This window comes from Leopardus geoffroyi, chromosome X (assembly GCF_018350155.1).
Source record: "Leopardus geoffroyi isolate Oge1 chromosome X, O.geoffroyi_Oge1_pat1.0, whole genome shotgun sequence".
Taxonomy (NCBI): Eukaryota; Metazoa; Chordata; class Mammalia; order Carnivora; family Felidae; genus Leopardus; species Leopardus geoffroyi.
The window spans coordinates 61,760,498-61,782,499 of record NC_059343.1 but is presented as its reverse complement, the minus strand read 5'-3'; the positions used below and the strand labels follow the sequence as shown (position 1 = coordinate 61,782,499).

The window sequence follows — 22,002 nt, the reverse complement described above, 5'->3', positions numbered from 1 at the left end:
ATTTACATTGTATACAAATTAATGCATGAGGAATAAGGAGAAAGTATCCAAATGTTGAATGTTTAGCTAAGATATATTTGAGGAAAGTTTAGTACAAAAGCCACTTTACATTTGGAACCCATTTACCAATAATGCTAACAGCTAAGAAAGTATTTACACTCCTTTTCTAAACCAAATATCTAGCACTTACTTGCTAGGGTGGTATGTCAGTTCATTTGGCTTAGACATAACTGCAAAGTAGGAAAGTACTAAAAGCTTCAGGATAACAAAAGAACAAATGGGAAATGGCTAGATGCAGCCAGTCCAATAGTGAAAGTGTTTGCTTAAAGGAATAAATGTGTGTCTAAAACTAATGTGTACTAACATGGTCCAATTCCTCAGTCTTTGAGGTGATTATAGTTCACCCACTGACATTTTTTCTTGAGTAAAACTCAGTTTCTTACATTGCAGGTTTCAGTGTAAACATCATTTCTGAAATGTTTCCAAATCAAATCAATGTCATTACCATCTCTTCATGCATCATTACTTTAGTCCCAGTTCTAAAGAGGGAGACCATTTGGCTGCTGTTGCCATTTAGATTCAAATAAAGTACTGTTAAATTTGTCCTTTCATTCCTTACATCCAGCAGCACAAAATATGTAGTACTGCCATCGCTGATTAATTATTTCTACCATTGTGTTTCTTCTGCCTTTTTTTTTCAAAGAGTACCAATTATTTGTATTTAATAACAAAATTACTTTTATTACATGATTAAAGTGGTTTTTACTAAGTAATTTAGCAATGACTAAGCATGAGAGGCCTATATTACCACAACAAAAAGATAGTGTAGAATGAAGTAACATTCATGGTGTACTATAAAATCATGTTCATCCTGACATTTGTTCCTTTATTGCTTTCTTCCTCTTCAACTTCCTATCTTGCCCTAGAGGCCTTCTGTACTCCAGTGTTTACAAGTGGCCCAGAGAAAAATGGGTTCAACCTTGGCTTCATCAAAAATATCCAGCAGGTGTTTGGAGATAACAAGAAGTTCTGGTTAATACCTATTGGGTCCAGGTAAGTAATTATTACCACTAAAAGAAGCTGAGGCTGAACCATGCCTTGAAGTAACAAATTCAATTTTAATTGTGGTATGCAATCAGTCATAAGTCCAATGAAAAATCTATTCCCCAAGTTTTTTATTCCCAGATTAGTAAAGAGAAATTAGGAAGTGAAGGTATGATAAATAGACATTCTCATGTTTTGAAGTAGTGTAAACTGATACCACTCCTTTATAAATGAATTTGGTGATATATATCAAAAATCACAAGAATCCCCATGTCCATTGTCAAGTAATTCCACTTCTAAAAATCTATCCTAAAAACAAACTAGGCACAAAAATGTTCATCACAGCATTATTTCCAGCCAATAATTAGTAAACATCTAAACTAAAAATGCAACAATATGCTGTATATATCCCCACTGACTGGAATTTTATGTAGTCAAAAGTACGACTATGTTAAGACTATGACCCAATTAAGAGAAATGCTCACTATGTTTTAAGTGAAAAATGTAGAATACAACTGATTTTTACTCTGAATAAAAATATGTACAGATATACACATAAGAAAAACATAGGGGACTTATAACCTAAAAATACTATAAGTGGATAAATGGAAAGGGCAGTAATCTAATATTTTTCTTGTCTCCATTTTCATATTTTGGGGTGAAATGTCTGTATTACTTTTATGAAGGTAATTAAAATGAAAAGCAGGAACAAAGATTGATGTAGAAATTGTAGGTAATTCTTAGAACTGAAGCAGGAATGAAACGAAAGCAGTGAATGGAAGACAAGCTTGTGTCCCCTGAGTGACTTTGTAAACCACATTGAACTAACGCCAAGTGAACTGTCTCTGTAGCAAAGCTTATTTATACTGTCTTGAAGCTCTCTTTAGATCCATTCCTCAGAGAGGGATACATCTGTCTGTTCACTTATTTGAGGAAACTTTGTTGGAACAGGGTGAAAATTAAAGAAAATTTTCTTTTTCCCTTTACTCATTGCTCTGATACTTCCTCTGTACTAGTCATTGTTTTACAGGCTCATTTATTTAAGATCTGTGGTATATCCTACTATACTGGCTATAAAGCACAAGACAAAACTATGTTGGTGGGTAAGGTTGATTAATAATTGTCACCAGCAATTATTTTCACTCCACTAACACACATACCCACACAAATACACACACCCTATCACTACATCAAAGGGAGGTCTAAAATGAGTCTTTCCTGGAATAAAAAATCAAAAGCCAAAATCAAAGCCAATTCACTTATAATCAGTATACTTACATCCTCTGCAGAGAGCTATCAATAGAATGTATCAAATTTCAGTTAACCACAATTAAGAACAGGAGAAAAGGCGTAAGTAATATAAAATGAGTAATCCAAGAGTCACTCAGATATAAATTTGCAACACATTGAGATATATATATAATCAAATATTCAAACTGTAGCCCACTATATTCAGGACCAACTTAGTTCCTTCCAATGCATCCCAACTGTTAGTGGCCAGAGATTAACCAAGGAGATGGCCCTAGGTTGCCATAGATATCTACAAGTGGATCCCACATGCAGGTAATTGCCCCCAGAATCTGCACTCTTAGAGATACCACACTCTGGCTGTTTCCCACAGTTCCTAATAACCTTTCTACCATACAAGCCAAATAACAGGGCATTCAGACATTACTATTTATCAGCAGTTCACAGCAGCTGATCTCCACTATATCAGTGGTTCTGAATCTGATAATTTTTGTTGAAAATTTAGAACCCAAGCAATAAGATAATGAGATATAAATTGGGATAATCATATGAAGCTTGCTATATGTTCATTTTGCCATAACTGGGCATTGTGGGAAACAAGTTAAACAGTTACTAACCAAAACAGTTGGCACTGATGCAGACAAACAAGATATGGAAATTGAGAGCAATACAGCAACTAAATGATTCTATTGTAAAACCCTATGCCACCATGGCTTTAGCCAATAAGATAAATGGTTTAAATCTTTCTAAGAACACCCTCCTATTTCTAGGAGGGCTATAACATTCATGAAAAGTCTATGTAAGCTGCAAGAGCTCACTCTTTCTTTCCCCAATAGCCCTGGTGATGGACACTCCTTCCCTATGAGATCTATGAATGAGTCACAGAACCCACTGCTAGCAAATGAAGAGCCTTGGGAAGAAAATGAGGATGAAAACCGAGGTAAGTAGGCTCAGAAGCAAGTATTTTCTCCACCTAGCAGACCAAACACCAATAAAACCATGTTAACGCAACCAATGTAGTGTAGTCAGAAAATAGTGTCCAAAAAGATTATATAAGCATGTCAACCGAATAAGTGACCTTTGGATACAGAAGGAAAAGTATGGCCAGATTTGTTTAGCACATGTAGATGGCTTAGGTTGGATTAGATGCAAGCCTGGAAGCTTTCTTACCAGGTTTGTGATACCATGATTTATAACCAATGAGATAAGTCAAGAAACATAATAAACAGCGCTGTGTATATTTGTAAGCAATCCTGCCATTTGGCCACTCATGGTGATTTGCTTGAGTTAATTTAACCAGTGGGCGTCAGCTCACCTTTCTCTACCATAATTTGTTCATACTGGTTAAATTTTCTTTAAAATCTCATTCCCATTCTCCTTTAGACTGGTTTACATACACAAAGAAATAAAAGATGTATACGTGGGCAAGCCTACACATGCATGTAGTCTACTTTTATAAAAGGCAGAGCAGCAAAGGAAAAATGAGGAAGTAGAACTTTGTCCTTCCACCTTTCTCCCACCATATTTTTTGGGTCATAAAGAGATTTGTGTATGTGTGAAAAGCTGATAGTTAAATTCTCATGTCACATACCCCTACCATCACCTGTTCTTTGTCTCCTCGTGATGTTATGCTTACTACTCTGCCTGCAGTATCTGTTTATGTTGCCAATACCAGGCATCAGAGAGTAATATTTAGCGGCTAGTCCCAATAATTCAATAGCTGAGAAAAATATTGAGTTAAAATTATAATACTTGTCAGAAATTGGGGTGAATGAGGCTGATGAGGACATGGAAAGGCAATGAGATGAGGAGCAGAGATGGGAAACATGCCTTTCTAAAAGTTTATAGTTAGAATATCTAGTCCCAGGGTCTCTACCTGGAAGTCTGGTTTTATTTATTTATTTTTTCAATATATGAAGTTTATTGTCAAATTGGTTTCCATACACCACCCAGTGCTCATCCCAAAAGGTGCCCTCCTCAATACCCATCACCCACCCTCCCCTCCCTCCCACCCCCCATCAACCTTCAGTTTGTTCTCAGTTTTTAAGAGTCTCTTATGTTTTTGCTCTCTTCCACTCTAACCTCTTTTTTTTCCCTTCCCCTCCCCCATGGGTTTCTGTTAAGTTTCTCAGGATCCACATAAGAGTGAAAACATATGGCATCTGTCTTTCTCTGTATGGCTTATTTCACTTAGCATAACACTCTCCAGTTCCATCCATGTTGCTACAAAGGGCCATATTTCATTCTTTCTCATTGCCACGTAGTACTCCATTGTGTATATAAACCACAATTTCTTTATCCATTCATCGGTTGATGGACATTTAGGTTCTTTCCACAATTTGGCTATTGTTGAGAGTGCTGCTATAAACATTGGGGTACAAATGCCCCTATACATCAGTACTCCTGTATCCCTTGGGTAAATTCCTAGCAGTGCTATTGCTGGGCCATAGGGTAGGTCTATTTTTAATTTTGGGGGAACGTCCACACCGTTTTCCAGAGTGGCTGCACCAATTTGCATTCCCACCAACAGTGCAAGAGGGTTCCCGTTTCTCCACATCCTCTCCAGCATCTATAGTCTCCTGATTTGTTCATTTTGGCCACTCTGACTGGCATGAGGTGATATCTCAGAGTGGTTTTGATTTGTATTTCTCTGATGAGGAGAGAAGTTGAGCATCTTTTCATATGCCTGTTGGCCATCCGGATGTCGTCTTTAGAGAAGTGTCTATTCATGTTTTCTGCCCATTTCTTCACTGGATTATTTGTTTTTTTGGGTGTGGAGTTTGGTGAGCTCTTTATAGATTTTGGATACTAGCCCTTTGTCTGATATGTCATTTGCAAATATCTTTTCCCATTCCATTGGTTGCCTTTTAGTTATGTTGGTTGTGTCCTTTGCTGTGCAGAAGCTTTTTATCTTCTTAAGGTCCCAGTAGTACATTTTTGCTTTTAATTCCCTTGCCTTTGGGGATGTGTCGAGTAAGAGATTGCTACGGCTGAGGTCAGAGAGGTCTTTTCCTGCTTTCTCCTCTAGGGTTTTGATCGTTTCCTGTCTCACATTCAGGTCCTTTATCCATTTTGAGTTCATTTTTGTGAATGGTGTGAGAAAGTGGTCTAGTTTCAACCTTCTGCATGTTGCTGTCCAGTTCTCCCAACACCATTTGTTAAAGAGACTGTCTTTTTTCCATTGGATGTTCTATGCTGCTTTGTCAAAGATTAGTTGGCCATACATTTGTGAGTCTAGTTCTGGGGTTTCTATTCTATTCCATTGGTCTATGTGTCTGTTTTTGTGCCAATACCATGCTGTCTTGATGATGACAGCTTTGTAGTAGAGGCTAAAATCTGAGATTGTGATGCCTCCTGCTTTGGTCTTTTCTTCAAAATTACTTTGGCTATTCGGGGCCTTTTGTGGTTCCATATGAAATTTAGAATTGCTTGTTCTAGTTTTGAGAAGAATGCTGGTGCAATTTTGATTGGGATTGCGTTGAATGTGTAGATAGCTTTGGGTAGTATTGACATTTTGACAATATTTATTCTTCCAATCCATGAGCATGGAATATTTTTCCATTTCTTTATATCTTCTTCAATTACCTTCATAAGCTTTCTATAGTTTTCAGCATACAGATCTTTTACATCTTTGGTTAGATTTATTCCTAGGTATTTTATGCTTCTTGGTGCAATTGTGAATGGGATCAGTTTCGTTATTTGTCTTTCTGTTGCTTCATTGTTAGTGTATAAGAATGCAACTGATGTCTGTACATTGATTTTGTATCCTGCAACTTTGCTGAATTCATGTATCAGTTCTAGCAGACTTCTGATGGAGTCTATCGGATTTTCCATGTATAATATCATGTCATCTGCAAAAAGTGAAAGCTTGACTTCATCTTTGCCAATTTTGATGCCTTTGATTTCCTTTTGTTGTCTGATTGCTGATGCTAGAACTTCCAACACTATGTTCAACAACAGCGGTGAGAGTGGGCATCCCTGTCTTGTTCCTGATCTCAGGGAAAAAGCTCTCAGTTTTTCCCCATTGAGGATGATGTTAGCTGTGGGCTTTTCATAAATGGCTTTTAAGATGTTTAAGTATGTTCCTTCTATCCCGACTTTCTCAAGGGTTTTTATTAAGAAAGTTTGCTGGATTTTGTCAAAGGCCTTTTCTGCATCGATTGACAGGATCATATGGTTCTTTTCTTTTCTTTTATTAATGTGATGTATCACGTTGATTGATTTGCAAATGTTGAACCAGCCGTGCATCCCAGGAATGAATCCCACTTGAGCATGGCGAATCATTCTTTTTATATGCTGTTGAATTCGATTTGCTAGTATCTTATTGAGAATTTTTGCATCCATATTCATCAGGGATATTGGCCTGTAGTTCTCTTTTTTTACTGGGTCTCTGTCTGGTTTAGGAATCAAAGGAATACTGGCTTCATAGAATGAGTCTGGAAGTTTTCCTTCCCTTTCTATTTCTTGGAATAACTTGAGAAGGATAGGTATTATCTCTGCTTTAAACGTCTGGTAGAACTCCCCTGGGAAGCCATCTGGTCCTGGACTCTTATTTGTTGGGAGATTATTGATGACTGATTCAATTTCTTCGCTGGTTATGGGTCTGTTCAAGCTTTCTATTTCCTCCTGATTGAGTTTTGGAAGAGTGTGGGTGTTCAGGAATTTGTCCATTTCTTCCAGGTTGTCCAGTTTGTTGGCATATATTTTTTCATAGTATTCCCTGATAATTGCTTGTATCTCTGAGGGATTGGTTGTAATAATTCCATTTTCCTTCATGATTTTATCTATTTGGGTCATCTCCCTTTTCTTTTTGAGAAGCCTGGCTAGAGGTTTACCAATTTTGTTTATTTTTTCAAAAAACCAACTCTTGGTTTCCTTGATCTGCTCTACCGTTTTTTTTAGATTCTATATTGTTTATATCTGCTCTGATCTTTATTATTTCTCTTCTTCTGCTGGATTTAGGCTGTCTTTGCTGTTCTGCTTCTATTTCCTTTAGGTGTGCTGTTAGATTTTGTATTTGGGACTTTTCTTGTTTCTTGTGATTGGCCTGGATTGCAATGTATTTTCCTCCCAGGACCGCCTTCGCTGCCTCCCAGAGCGTTTGGATTGCTATATTTTCATTTTCATTTGTTTCCATATATTTTTTTAATTTCTTCTCTAATTGCCTGGTTGACCCATTCATTCTTTAGTAGGGTGTTCTTTAACCTCCATGCTTTTGGAGGTTTTCCAGACTTTTTTCTGTGGTTGATTTCAAGCTTCATCGCATTGTGGTCTGAAAGTATGCATGGTATAATTTCAATTCTTGTATACTTATGAAGGGCTGTTTTGTGACCCATTATATGATCTATCTTGGAGAATGTTCCATGTGCACTCGAGAAAAAAGTATATTCTGTTGCTTTGGGATGCAGAGTTCTAAATATATGTGTCAAGTCCACATGATCCAATGTATCATTCAGGGCCCTTGTTTCTTTATTGACCATGTGTCTAGATGATCTATCCATTGTTTTAAGTGGAGTTAAAGTATATATAAGTCTGTCTGATGTAAGTATGGCTACTCCAGCTTTCTTTTGACTTCCAGTGGCATGATGAATAGTTCCTCATCCCCTCACTCTAAATCTGAAGGTGTCCTCAGGTCTAAAATGAGTCTCTTGTAGACAGCAAATAGATGGGTCTTGTTTTTTTATCCATTCTGATACCCTATGTCTTTTGGTTGGCGCATTTAATCCATTTACATTCAGTGTTATAGAAAGATATGGGTTGAGTCATTGTGATATCCGTAGGTTTCATGCTTGTAGCGATGTCCCTGGTACTTTGTCTCACAGGATCCCCCTTAGGATCTCTTGTAGGGCTGGTTTAGTGGTGATGAATTCCTTCAGTTTTTCTTTGTTTGGAAAGACCTTTATCTCTCCTTCCGTTCTAAATGACAGACTTGCTGGATAAAGGATTCTTGGCTGCATATTTTTCCTGTTCATCACAATGAAGATCTCCTGCCATTCCTTTCTGGCCTGCCAAGTTTCAGTAGAGAGATCAGTCACGAGTCTTATAGGTCTCCCTTTATATGTTAGAGCACGTTTATCTCTAGCTGCTTTCAGAATTTTCTCTTTATCCTTGTGTTTTGCCAGTTTCACTATGATATGTTGTGCAGAAGATTGATTCAAGTTACGTCTGAAGGGAGTTCTCTATGCCTCTTGGATTTCAATGCCTTTTTCCTTTCCCAGATCAGGAAAGTTCTCAGCTATGATTTCTTCAAGTACACCTTCAGCACCTTTCCCTCTCTCTTCCTCCTCTGCCATATCAATTATGCGTAGGTTATTTCTCTTTAGTGCATCACTTAGTTCTCTATTTTTCCCCTCATACTCCTGTATGTTTTTATCTCTCTTTTTCTCAGCTTCCTCTTTTTACATAATTTTATCTTCTAGTTCACCTATTCCCTCCTCTACCTTTTCATCCGAGCCCTAGTTGTCTCCATTTTATTTTGCAGTTCATTGATAGCATTTTTTAGCTCCTCCTGACTGTTCCTTAGTCCCTTGATCTCTGTAGCAAGAGATTCTCTGCTGTCCTTTATACTGTTTTCAAGCCCAGCGATTAATTTTATGACTATTATTCTAAATTCACTTTCTGTTATACTGTTTAAATCATTTTTGGTCAGTTTGTTAGCTGTTGTTATTTCCTGGACGTTTTTCTGAGGGGAATTCTTCCGTTTCATCATTTTGGATAGTCCCTGGAGTGGTGTGGGACTGGGGGGCACTTCCCCTGTGCTGTCTTGAATAACTTGCGTTGGTGGGCGGGGCCGCAGTCAGACCTGATGTCTGCCCCCAGCCCACCGCTGGAGCCATAGTCAGACTGGTGTGTGCCTTCTCTTCCCCTCTCCTAGGGGCGGGATTCACCGTGGGGTGGCGTGGCCTGTCTGGGCTACTTGCACACTGCTAGGCTGGTGCTGGGGATCTGGTGTATTAGCTGGGGTGGATCGGCAAGGTGCACAGGGGCGGGAGGGGCAGGCTCAGCTCGCTTTTCCTTCAGAGATCTGCTTCGGGAGGGGCCCTGCGGCAGCGGGAGGGAGTCAGACCCAGGGGGGATGGATCTGGAGAAGCACAGTGTTGGGTGTTTGCACGCTGCAAGCAAGTTCCCTGTCAGGAACTGGTTCGCTTTGGGATTTTTGCTGGGGAATGGGAGAGGGAGATGGCGCTGGCGAGTGCCTTTGTTCCCCACCAAGCTGAGCTCTGTCATCCGGGGCTCAACAACTCTCCCTCCCGTTGTCCTCCAGCCCTCCCATTCTCCCAGCAGAGCTCTTAGCTTATAACCTTCCAGATGTCAAGTCCCTCTTACTATTGGAACACACTCTATCTGGCCCCTCCACTTTTGCAATCCAGACTCGGGGGCTCTGCTTGGCTGGCAGGCCACCACTCTGCCCCGGCTTCCTCCCGCCAGTCCCTGTAGCGCGCACCACCTTGCCACCCTTCCTACCCTCTTCCGTGGGCCTCTTGTCTGCACTTGGCTCAGGAGACTCGGTTCTGCTAGTCTTCTGGCAGTATTCTGGGTTATTTAGGCTGGTGTAGGTGGAATCTAAGTGATCAGCAGGACGCGCAGTGAGCCCAGTGTCCTCCTACGCCGCCATCTTCCCAGGATCCCTTGAAGTCTGGATTTAGATTAAGGCAGGTTACTGAAACTAAGGAAGATAAAATGTTCCAAAATTCAGTTACAAAGGAAAAGAACTCTTGCCCAGCAGAAAGAAATTATAACAGAACCAATCCCTTATCTATTCCTGCTGACTTTTTATTGAAAAATTAACTACATTTTGACCTACCTTCCTTCAGCTATCACTCTTTCTTTTTTTATTCTTTTCAAGTTTTTATTTAAATTCCAGTTAACATACAGTGTAATATTAGTTTCAGGTCTAAAATTTAGTGATTCAACACTTACAAGAAATACAAGGTGCTCACCACAACATGTGCCCTCTGTAAACACCATGACCTATTTAACCCATCCCTTGCCCTCCTCCCTTCTGATAGCCATCAGTTTGTTCTCCATATTGAGGTTCAGCCTTTTGATTTTATTCTCTTTTTTTCCACCTATGTTTGTTTAGTTTCTTAAATTCCACATATGAGGGCAACCATATGGTATTTGTCTTTCTCTGACTGACTTATTTCATTTAGCATAACACTCTCTCGCTCTATGTATGTTCTTGCAAATGGCAAGATTTCTATCTTTTATATGGCTGAGTAATAGTCCATTGTATATGCCACATCTTCTTTATCCATTCTTCAGTCGATGGACATTGGGGCTCTTTCCTAATTTGGCTCTTGCAGATAATGCTGCTGTAAACATTGGGGTGCATATATTCTTTCGAATTAGTAATTTTGTATCCTTTGGGTAAATACCTAGTAGTGCAATTGCTGGATCTTAGGGTAGTTCTATTTTAACTTTTTGAAGGACCTCCATAACAGTTTTCCAGAGTGGCTGTACCAGTTTGCATTCCTACCAACAGTATAAGTCCACTGAACCAGCCCTGCAAGAAATTTTAAAGGGGACTTTCTGAGGGGAGAAAATATAAATATATATATATCAAATATATATAGATATAATATTGATATATATATTATATATATGATATATATTATATATATCAATATATATATTGATATATATATTATGTTTTATATATATATATATATATATATATATATATATATATATCAAAAGCAACAAAAGATTAGAAAGGACCAGAGAACACCACCAGAAACTCCAACTCTACAAGCATCATAATGGCAATAAATTCATATCTTTCAGTACTCACTCTAAACGTCAGTGGACTCAATGCTCCAATCAAAAGATATAGGGTAACAGAATGGATAAGAAAACAAGATCCATCTATATGCTGTTTACAAGAGACCCACTTTAGACCTAAAGACACCTTCTGATTGAAAATACAGGGATGGAGAACCATCTATCAACAAAAGAATGCCAGAGTAGCCATACTTACATCAGACAATTTAGACTTTAAAATAAAGACTGTATCAAGAGATGCAGAAGGGCATTATATCATAATCAAGGGGTCTATAGACCAAGAAGACCTAACAATTGTAAACATTTATGCGCCAAATGTGGCAGCACCCAAATATATAAATCAATTAATCACAAACAAAGAAACTCATCGATAGTAATACCATAACAGTTGGAGACTTCAACACCCCGCTCACAGCAATGGACAGATCATCGAATCAAAACATCAACAAGGAAACAATGGCTTTGAATGACACACTGGACCAGATGGACTTAACAGATATATTCAGAACATTTCATCCTAAAGCAGCAGAATATACATTCTTCTCCAGTGCACATGGAACGTTCTCCAGAATGGACGATGTACTGGAACACAAATCAGCCCTAAGTACGTACAAAAAGATCGAGATCATACCGTGCATATGTTCAGACCACAACGCTATGAAACTCGAAGTCAACACAAGAAAATATTTGGAAAGGTAACAAATACTTGGGGACTGAAAAACATCCTACTGAAGAATGAATGGGCTAACCAAGCAGTTAACGAGGAAATTAAAAAGTATATGGAAGTCAATGAAAATGATAACACCACAACCCAAAACCTCTGGGACACAGCAAAGGCGGTCATAAGAGGAAAGCATATAGCAATCCAGGCCTTCCTAAAGAAGGAAGAAAGATCTCAGATACACAACCTAACCTTACGCCTTAAGGAGCTGCAAAAAGAACAGCAAATAAAACGCCAAACCAGCCGAAGACAGGAAATAATAAAGATTAGAGCAGAAATTAATGCTATTGAAACCAAAAAAAAAACAGTAGAACAGATCAATGAAACCAGAAGCTGGTTCTTTGAAAGAATTAACACAATTGTTAAACCACTAGCCTGTATGATCAAGAAGAAAAAGGAAAGGACCCAAATAAATAAAATCAAAAATGAAAGAGGAGAGATCACAACCAACACAGCAGAAATAAAAACAATAATGAGAGAATATTATGAGCAATTATATGCCAATAAAATGGGTAATCTGGAAGAAATGGACAAATTCCTAGAAATGTATACACTACCAACACTGAAACAGGAAGACATAGAAAATTTGAACAGACCCATAACCAGTAAGGAAATCAAATTAGCAATCAAAAATCTGCCAAGAAACAAGAGTCCAGGGCCAGATGGCTTTCCAGGGGAATTCTACCAAACATTTGAGGAAGAGTTAACACCTATTCTCTTGTAACTGTTCCAAAAAATAGAAATGGAAGGAAAACTTCCAAACTCTTTCTATGAAGGCAGCATTATCTTTACCCCAAAACCAGACAGAGACCCCACTAAAAAGAAGAACTATAGACCAATTTCCCTGATGAACATGGATGCCAAAATCCTCAACAAGATATTAGCCAACCGGCTCCAACAATACATTAAAAAAAAATTATTCACCACGACCAAGTGGGATTTATACCTGGGATGCAGGGCTGGTTCAATATCTGCAAAACAATTAACGTGATTCACCACATCAATAAAAGAAAGGACAAGAACCATATGATCCTCTCAATAGATGCAGAGAAAGCATTTGACAAAATACAGCCTCCTTTCTTGATAAAAACCTTCAAGAAAGTAGGCATAGAAGGAGCATACCTCGAGGTCATAAAAGCCATATATGAACGACCCAATGCTAATATCCTCCTCAATGGGGAAAAACTGAGAGCTTTCCCCCTAAGGTCAGGAACAAGACAGGGATGTCCACTCTTGCCACTGTTATTCAACATAGTATTGGAAGTCTTAGCCTCTGCAATCAGACAACACAAAGAAATAAAAGGCATCCAAATCAGCCAGGAGGAGGTCAAACTTTCACTCTTCGCAGATGACATGATATTCTATATGGAAAACCCAAAAGATTCCACCAAAAACTGCTAGAATTGATTCATGAATTCAGAAAAGTTTCAGGATATAAAATCAATGCACAGAAATTGGTTGCATTCCTATACACCAAAAATGAAGCAACAGAAACAGAAATCAAGGAATCGATCCCATTTACAGTTGCACAAAAAACCATAAAATACGTAGGAATAAGCCTAACCAAAGAGGTGAAAAATCTATACACTGAAAACTATAGAAAGCTCATGAAAGAAATTGAAGAAGACACAAAAAAATGGAATAAGATTCCATGTTCCTTGATAGGAAGAACAAATATTGTTAAAATGTTGATACCACCAAAAGCCATCTACATATTCAATGCAATCCCTATCAAAGTAACACCAGCATTCTTCACAGAGCTAGAACAAATAATCCTAAAATTTGTATGGAACTAGAAAAGACCTCGAATAGCCAAAGCAATCTTGAAAAAGCAAACCAAAGCAGGAGGCATCACAATCCCAGACTTCAAGCTATACTACAAAGCTGTAATCATCAAGACAGTATGGTACTGGCACAAGAACAGACATTTAGATCAATGGGACAGAATACGGAACCCAGAAATTGACCCACAAATGTATGGCCAACTAATCTTTGACAAAGTAGGAAAGAATATCCAAAACAATAAAGACAGTCTCTTCAGCAAGTGGTGCTGTTAAAACTAGACAGCAACATGCAGAAGAATGAACCTGGACCACTTTCTTACACCACACACAAAAATAAACTCAAAATGGATAAAAGATCTTAATGTAAGACAGGAAGCCATCAAAATCCTCAAGGAGAAAGCAGGCAAAAACCTCTTTGATCTTGCCCGCAGCAACTTCTTACTCTACACGTCTCCGGAGGCAAGGGAAACAAAAGCAAATTGAACTACTGGGACCTCATCAAAATAAAAAGCTTCTGCACAGCGAAGGAAACAATCAGCAAAACTAAAAGGCAACCGACAGAATGGGAGAAGATATTTGCAAATGACATATCAAATAAAGGGTTAGTATCCAAAATCTATAAAGAACTTCTCAAACTCAACACCCAAAAAAAAAAAAATAATCCAGTGAAGAAATGAGTGAAAAACATGAATAGACACTTCTCCAAGGAAGACATCCAGATGGCCAACCGACACATGAAAAAATGCTCACCATCACTCATCATCAGGGAAATACAAATCAAAACCACAATGAGATACCACCTCACACCTGTCAGAATGGCTAACGTTAACAACTCAGGCAACAACAGATGTTGGCGAGGATGTGGAGAAAGAGGATCTCTTTTGCATTGTTGACAGGAATGCAAACTGGTGCAGCCACTCTGGAAAACAGTATGGAGGTTCCTCAAAAAACTAAAAATAGAACTATCCTATGACCCAGCAATTGCACTTCTAGGCATTTATCCACGGGATACAGGTGTCCTGTTTCAAAGGGACACATGCACCCCCATGTTTATAGCAGCACTATCAACAATAGCCAAAGTATGGAAAGAGCCCAAATGTCCCTTGATGGATGAATGGATAAAGAAGATGTGGTATATGTATACAATGGAGTATTACTCGGCAATCAAAACGAATGAAATCTTGCCATTTGCAGCTACATGGATGGAACTGGAGGGTATTATGCTAAGTGAAATTAGTCAGTCAGAGAAAGGCAAAAATCATGTGACTTAACTCATATGAGGACTTTAATAGACAAAAGAGATGAACATAAGGGAAGGGAAACAAAAATAATATAAAAACGGGGAGGGGGACAAAACAGAAGAGACTCATAGGTACGGAAAACAAACAGGGTTGCTGGAGGGGTTGTGGGGTGGGGGATGGGCTAAATGGCTAAGGGGCATTAAGGAATCTACTCCTGAAATCATTGTTGCACTATATGCTAACTAATTAGGAATTTTAAAATTTTAAAAAATAAAAAAAAAAAACTTTTTAAATAGAATTACCCAATAAGCTAGCAATTCCACTACTAGGTATCTGCCCAAGAGAAATGAAAACATATATCTACACAAAGACTTAAATATGGATTCTTACAGAAACATTTTCATAACTAACCAAAATGTAGAAACAATCCATATATCCATATACTGATGGTTAGACACAATATGGGCTATCTATACAATAAAATATTACTTAGCAATAAAACTGAATGGTATACTGATATGTTCAAAGTAGATGAATCTCAAAAAACATGCTGAGTGAAAGAAGCCAGAAATAAAAGACCACATATTGTATGATCCCTTTGAAAAGAAATACATAAATTTATAGAAACAGAAAATAGATTCAGTGAGTGCCTAGGGAAAGGAATCGGAAGAAAGGGTTAAGGTATTTGTCTTTCTCTGTATGACTTATTTCACTTAGCATAACAATCTCCAGTTCCATATGTTTTTACTCATATGTGGATCCTGAGAATCTTAACAGAAGTCTATGAGGGAGGGGAAGAAAAAAAGAGGTTAGAGGGGGAGAGACTCTTAAAAACTGAGAAAAAACTGAGGGTTGATGGGGGGTGGGAGAGAGGGGAGGGTGGGTGATGGATAGTGAGGAGGGCACCTTTTGGGATGAGCACTGGGTGTTGTATGGAAACCAATTTGACAATAAATTTCATATTTAAAAAAATAATAAATAAATTGGTGAAAATAAAGTCAACTTTGAATGTTTAAAAAAAATGAAAAGACAATAAAAAGAAAGGGTTAAGGGAGGTAAGGTTTTTGGGGAGGTAATGAAAATGTTCTAAAATTGGATATGGTAATGGTTACATAACTCTGTTAAGTATATTAAAACCCATTGACTTTTACACACTAAACAAGTGAACTTGAAAGTGCAAAAAAAAAAAAAAAAAAAAAAGGTTCCATTCTCCAACATTATCCTCGCCAACACCTGTTGTTTTTTGTGCTGTTGATTTTACCATTCTGACCGGTGTGAGGGTATATCTCATTGTGGTTTTGATTTATATTTCCCTGATTGTGAGTGATGTTGACCATCTTTTCCTGTGTCTGTTGGACATCTGGATGTCTTTGGAAAAGTATCTATTCCTGTCTTCTGCCCATTTCTTAACTGGATTATTTGTTTTTTGGGGTTTTATATGCTCTTTATATATTTTGGAATACCAAACTTTATCAGATATGTCCTTTGTAAATATCTTCTCCCATTCTATAGGGTGCTTTTAGTTTTGTGGATTGTACACTTCGCTGTGCAAAAGCTTTTTATTTTGATGAAGTCCCAACAGCTTAATTTTGCTTTTGTTTCCCTTGCCTCAGCAGACATATCTAGAAAGAAGTTGCTTTAGCTGATGTCACACATTACTGCCTATGTTTTCCTCTAAGATTTCAATGGTTTCCTGTCTCAAATTTAGGTCTTTCATCCATTTTGAATTTAGTTTTGTGTATGGTGTAAGAAAGTGATCCAGTTTCATTCTTTTTCATGTTGCTGTCCACTTTTCCCAACACCCTTTGTTGAAGAGACTATTTTCCATTTGGATATTCCTTCCTCCTTTTTCAAAGATTAATGACCATATGGTTATGGATTCGTCTCTGGGTTTTCTATTCTGTTCCATCGATCTATGTGTCTATTCTTTGCTCAAGTACAATATTGTTTTGATCACTACAGCTTTGTAATAAAACTTGAAGTTCAGAATTCTGATGCCTCCAGCTTTGCTTTTCTTTTTCAAGGTTGCTTTGGCTATTTGTAGTCTTTTTTTATTCTATACAAATTTTAGGATTGTTTGTTTCAGCTCTGTGAAAAATGTTGTTGATATTTTGATAGGTATTGCATTAAATGTATAGATTGCTTTGGGCAGTTATAGACATTTTAACAATAATTGTTCTTCTAATCCATGAGCAAGGAATTTTTTTCCATTTCTTTGTGTCATCTTCAGTTTCTTTCATCAGTGTTTTATACGTTTCAGAGTACAGATCTTTCATCTCTTTTGTTAGGTTTATTTTTAAGTGTCATATAGTTTTGGGTGCAATTGTAAATGGGATTGATTCCTTGATTTCTCTCCCTGCTACTTCATTATTGTCTATGGAAATGCAAAAGATTTCTGTATGTTGATTTTATATCCTGCAACTTTGCTGATCTGTATCAGTTCTAGCAATTTTGGGGTGATTCTTTTGGGTTTTCTATACAGACTGTCATCTGCAAATAGTGAAAGTCTTACTTCTTTCTTTTCAATTTAATTATTTTTAGTGTCTGATTGCTGAGATTAGGACTTCCAGTACTATGTTGAATAACAATGGTGAGAGTGGACATCCCTGTCTTGTTCCTGACAAAAGAGGAAAAGCTCTGAGTTTTTCCCCATTGAGGATGATATTAGCTGTGGGATTTTCATATATAGCCTTTACTATGTTCAGGTATATTACCTCTAAACCTGCTTTGTTGAGGGTTTTTAACATGAATTAATATTGTACTTTGTGAAATGCTTTTTCTGTATCTATTAAAATGATCATATGTTTCTTATACTTTCTTTTATTAATGTAGTGTGTAATGTTGATTGGTTTGCAAATAATGAGCCACCCTTGCAGCCCAGGAGTAAATCCCACTTAATTGTGGTGAATGATTCTTTTAATGTACTGTCAGATTCTATTTCCTAGTATTTTATTAAGAAGTTTTGCATCCATGTTCATCAGGGATATTGGCCTGTAGTTCTCTTTTTTAATGAATATTTTCTGGTTTTGGTATCAGGGTAATGCTGGCCTCATAAAATGAATTTGGAAGTTTTCCTTCCAATTCTATCATTTGAAATAGTTTGAGAAGAATAGATACTAACTTTTCCTTAAATGTTTGGTAGAATTCACCTGTGAAGCTATCTGGCTGTGAACTTCTGTTTGTTGGGAGATTTTTATATACTGATTCAATTTATTTGGTGGTTGTGTCTGTTCAAGTTTTTTTTTTATTTCTTCCTGTTTTACTTTAGGTGGTTTATATGTTTCTAGGAATTTATCGACTTCCTCCAGATTATCCAATTTGTTCGCATATAATTTTCTGTAGTATTCTCATAATGATTTGTATTTCTGTGGTATTGGTTGTTATTTCTCCTCTCCTCTCTCTCATTTGTGATTTTATTTATTTGTGTTCTTTTACTATTCTATTGGATAGGTCTGGCTAGGGGGGTAATCAATTTTATTAATTATTTCCTAGAACCAGCTCTGGGCTTCATTGATCTGTTCTATTGCTTTTTCATTTTCTATATCATTTATTTCTGCTCTAATCTTTACTATTCCCCTTCTTATGCTGGCTTTAGGCTTCATTTGTTGTTTTTCTAGCTCCTTTAGATGTAAGGTCAGGTTGTTAATTTGATATTTTTCTTGCTTCTTGAAGTAGGCTTGTATTGCCTACCATACCATACCTTGTATGTTCCTTCTGAGGAGTGCTTTCACTGCATCCCAAAGGTTTGGACCATTACATTTTCATTTTCATTTGTTTCCATGTATTTTTTATTTCCCCTTTGCTTTTCTTGTTGACCCATTCATTGTTTACTAGCATGTTGTTTAACCTCCATATATTTGTGGTATTTCCAGGTCTTTTCTTGTGGTTAACTTCAAGTTTCATAGTGTTATGGTCAGAAAATATGCATGGTATGATCTCAATCCTTTTGTACTTGTTGAAGCCTAATAAGTGATCTATTCTGGAAAAATGTCATATGTACACTTGAGAAGAATGTGTATTCTGTTGTTTAAGATGGAATGTTCTGAATATATCTGTTAAGTCCATCAGATCCAGTGTGCCATTCATAGCCATTGTTTCCTGGTTTCTTTTCTGTACAGATGCTCTGTCCATTAATGTAAGTGGGGTGTTAACGTCCCCTACTATTATTGTATTATTATGAATTAGTTCCTTTATGTTTGTTATACATTTGAGTGTTTTCATGTTAGGTGTATAGATATTTACAATTGTTGTATACTCTTGTTGAACTGTCCCAGTTATTATTATACAGTGCCCTTCATCATCACTTGTTATAGTCTTTTTTTAAAAATCTAGTTTGTTCAATATGAATATTGTTACTCCAACTTTCTTTTGAGGTTCATTTCCATGATAAATGTTTCTCCATTCCCTCATTTTCAATATGCAAGTGTCCTTAGGTCTAAAATGAGTCTCTTGTAGGTAGCTTATAGGTGGGTTCGTTTTTTCATCCATCCTGACATCCTATTTTTGATTAAGGTTTTTAGTCCATTTATAATCAGAGTAAGTATTGATAGGTAGGTATTTACTGCCATGTTATTACTTGTTTTTTTATTGTTTCTGAAGATTTTCTCTGTCCCTTCCCTATCTTTGTCACTTCTGGTCTTTCCTTTCCACTCAAAGAGTACCCTTTAATATTTCTTGCAGGGCTGGTTTAGTGACCATGAACTCCTTTAGTTTTTGTTTTTCTGGGAAAGTCTTTATTTCTCCTCTATTCTGAATGATAGGATTGCTGGATAGAGTATTCTTGGCTGCAGATTTCCCCCATTCAACATTTTGAATATATCCTACCACTCCCATCTTGGCTTGCCACCTTTCTGTTGAGAAATATCCAGCTAGCCTTATGGGTCTTCCCTTGTAAGTAAATGACTTATTTTGTTTTGCTGCTTTTAAGTTTTTTTTCTTTATCAGTGTATTTTGAAAGTTTAATTACTATATGTGTTGTTGTTGGCCTGCTTTAGGTGATTTTGACAGGAGTTCTCTGTGCCTCCTCAATTTCAATGTCTGTTTCCTTCCCCAGATTAGGGAGGTTTTCATCTATAATTTCTTCAAATAAAATTTTCTGAACCCTTTTCTCTCTCTTCTCTCTTCTTTCTCTGTCTTTTCTTCTTTCTCTCTCTTCTTCTGAGACTCCTATAATATGAATGTTTTTACATTTGGTAGAGTCACTGAGTTCATGAAGTCTATCCTTGTGTTGCATAAGTCTTCTTTCTCCCTTTTGTTCAGCTTCGTTATTTTCCTTCATTTTATCTTCTATATCACTTATTCATTCCTCTGTTACTTCCATCCTTATGTTCATTGCATCAAGTCTGATTCTAATCTCAGTTACTGCATTTTTCATATTTTACTGTTTTTTAACTGTTTTATCTCTGCATTATGGAGCTCCCTGAATCTTCAATTCTTTTCTCAAGCCCAGTGTGTATCCTTATGATTGTTGCTTTAAATTCTCCATCAGGCATGTTATTTATCTGTTTTTCTTAGATCTCTGGTTGTGACCTTATCTTATTCTTTCATTTGGGATGAATTCCTCTGTCTTTGCATTTTGTCTAAGGCTCTGTCTTCTTCTGTTGTTAGAAGAGCCCAATACGTTTCCTGCTCTTGAGAGTAATTGCTTTATAAAGAAGAGGTCATAGAGTGTCCAGGGCCTGGCACTTCAGGGAGTGTCTGCTGTGTGCTGTGTACACTCTGCTGCTGGGTTTTGGCTATTCTGTCCATCAAGCCAGTCTTCTACAGAGTCTCTTCTTGCTGGAAGTGGTCACAATTTGGTACTTGGCCAGAATGTGGTGAGTTTTAACTAGGTGTACACTGGTCTGCTTGTGAAATGAGACCTGATACTACTTACACTAGAACTGAAGCCCTGTAGAACTCTGTAGTTAGGAGATGTGCTAGGGGGGGGGGGGCATTGTTCTAAGACTGGAGCAGACTAGATTGAGTGGGGCAGTACTTTCAGAGCACAGGGTGTGGGACTTAGAATAAGCAGATTAAGCAACCACTATTGGTGCTCTGCTGTTTACCACATGTGGCTCTGTGTTTAGGCTGAGGGGTAAGGGGGAAATGGTACCAGCCAGCCTCTTTGTCCCCAGATAGGAGTCTTCATGCCCCCACTGCTCTCAGGAAAGCACACTGTCTGCCTCTGGGTTGTTTGCCTGCCTTCCCTCCAGGAGCAGCTCAGTGCCCTCTGGGCTCTCTCCCAGCAAGACTGGTGACTTTTAAAAGCCCAGGCTTTAGGGATAGGGATGTGGTGTGAGCAGGGGTCTCTCACTGGTCTTCTAGGAAAGTTTATCACTATGCTGGAACTGAGGCAGGTTTGACCCACAAGGGCAGTCATGCCAGAGTGCAGGGTGTGGGAATTGGTATAACCAGGTTAGGCAGCCAGTGTCAGGGTTGAGCTGCTTACTTCAGGTGGCTCTGCACTTATGCCAAGGAGTGGGAGAGGGAAATGCATCCACAGGATCCTTTGTCCCTGGAGAGGCATCTCTGTGAATGCTACCTCTAAAGAATGCACTTCAAGAAGAGCAAACAATTCTCCTCTGTGTGCCACAGGTATTCTTCAGATAACTATTTCCATACCATCTGCCTCTAGGTTGTTTGCCTACCTTCTCTCCAGGAGCAGTGTAGGGCCCTCAAGGCTCTATTCTAGCTAAGCCCACCAACCTGAAAAAAAAACCTTTAAAAGACAAACTCTAGTTTGTCTTTAAGCCCCAGTGGTTACAAGAACTCATGAAACTCAACCCCTCTCATTTTCCCAGACAATGACTTTGTGAACGTGTTCTTATGCACTACTCTGTGTGTTCCTCTCTCTCTGCTCTTTCTCTGTAGCCATCAGTCTCTCCCCTCTGCAGCACCTGCAGAGAAATGTGTTTCTCCCTCAAAACACATTTCTGCACTTCCTACCTTCTTTGATGTGACTTCTCTCCATTAAGTTGTGCAGTTTGTTCTGTCAGTCTTCAGGTTGATTTATGGGGTATTTAGAATGATTTGATAGCTATCCAGTTATGTTCCTGGGATAAGACAACCCTAGGGTCCTCCTACTATGCTGCCATCTTAGCTCCAACTATCACTCTTTTTGAACAGACTTTTAGTTACAGCAGTTACAAGTAGTAAGAACTTGGTGCACCTGGATGGCCCAGTTGGTTAAGTATCCAAT

General features: G+C 37.9%; 1 protein-coding gene across 2 annotated transcripts in view; it reads left to right on the top strand.

The window, feature by feature from the left end:
* ZDHHC15 (zinc finger DHHC-type palmitoyltransferase 15) overlaps positions 1-22,002 on the top strand; it is a 204,356-nt gene that overhangs the window by 135,705 nt on the left and 46,649 nt on the right. For both annotated transcript variants that reach the window (XR_006710984.1, XM_045472156.1), the window contains exons 9-10: positions 927-1,053; positions 3,129-3,232. Coding sequence is in view for 1 of the 2 variants with exons in the window: in XM_045472156.1 (XP_045328112.1) it covers positions 927-1,053; positions 3,129-3,232 (231 nt within the window). In the remaining variant the exon portion in view is untranslated. The remainder of the gene's footprint in view (positions 1-926; positions 1,054-3,128; positions 3,233-22,002) is intronic.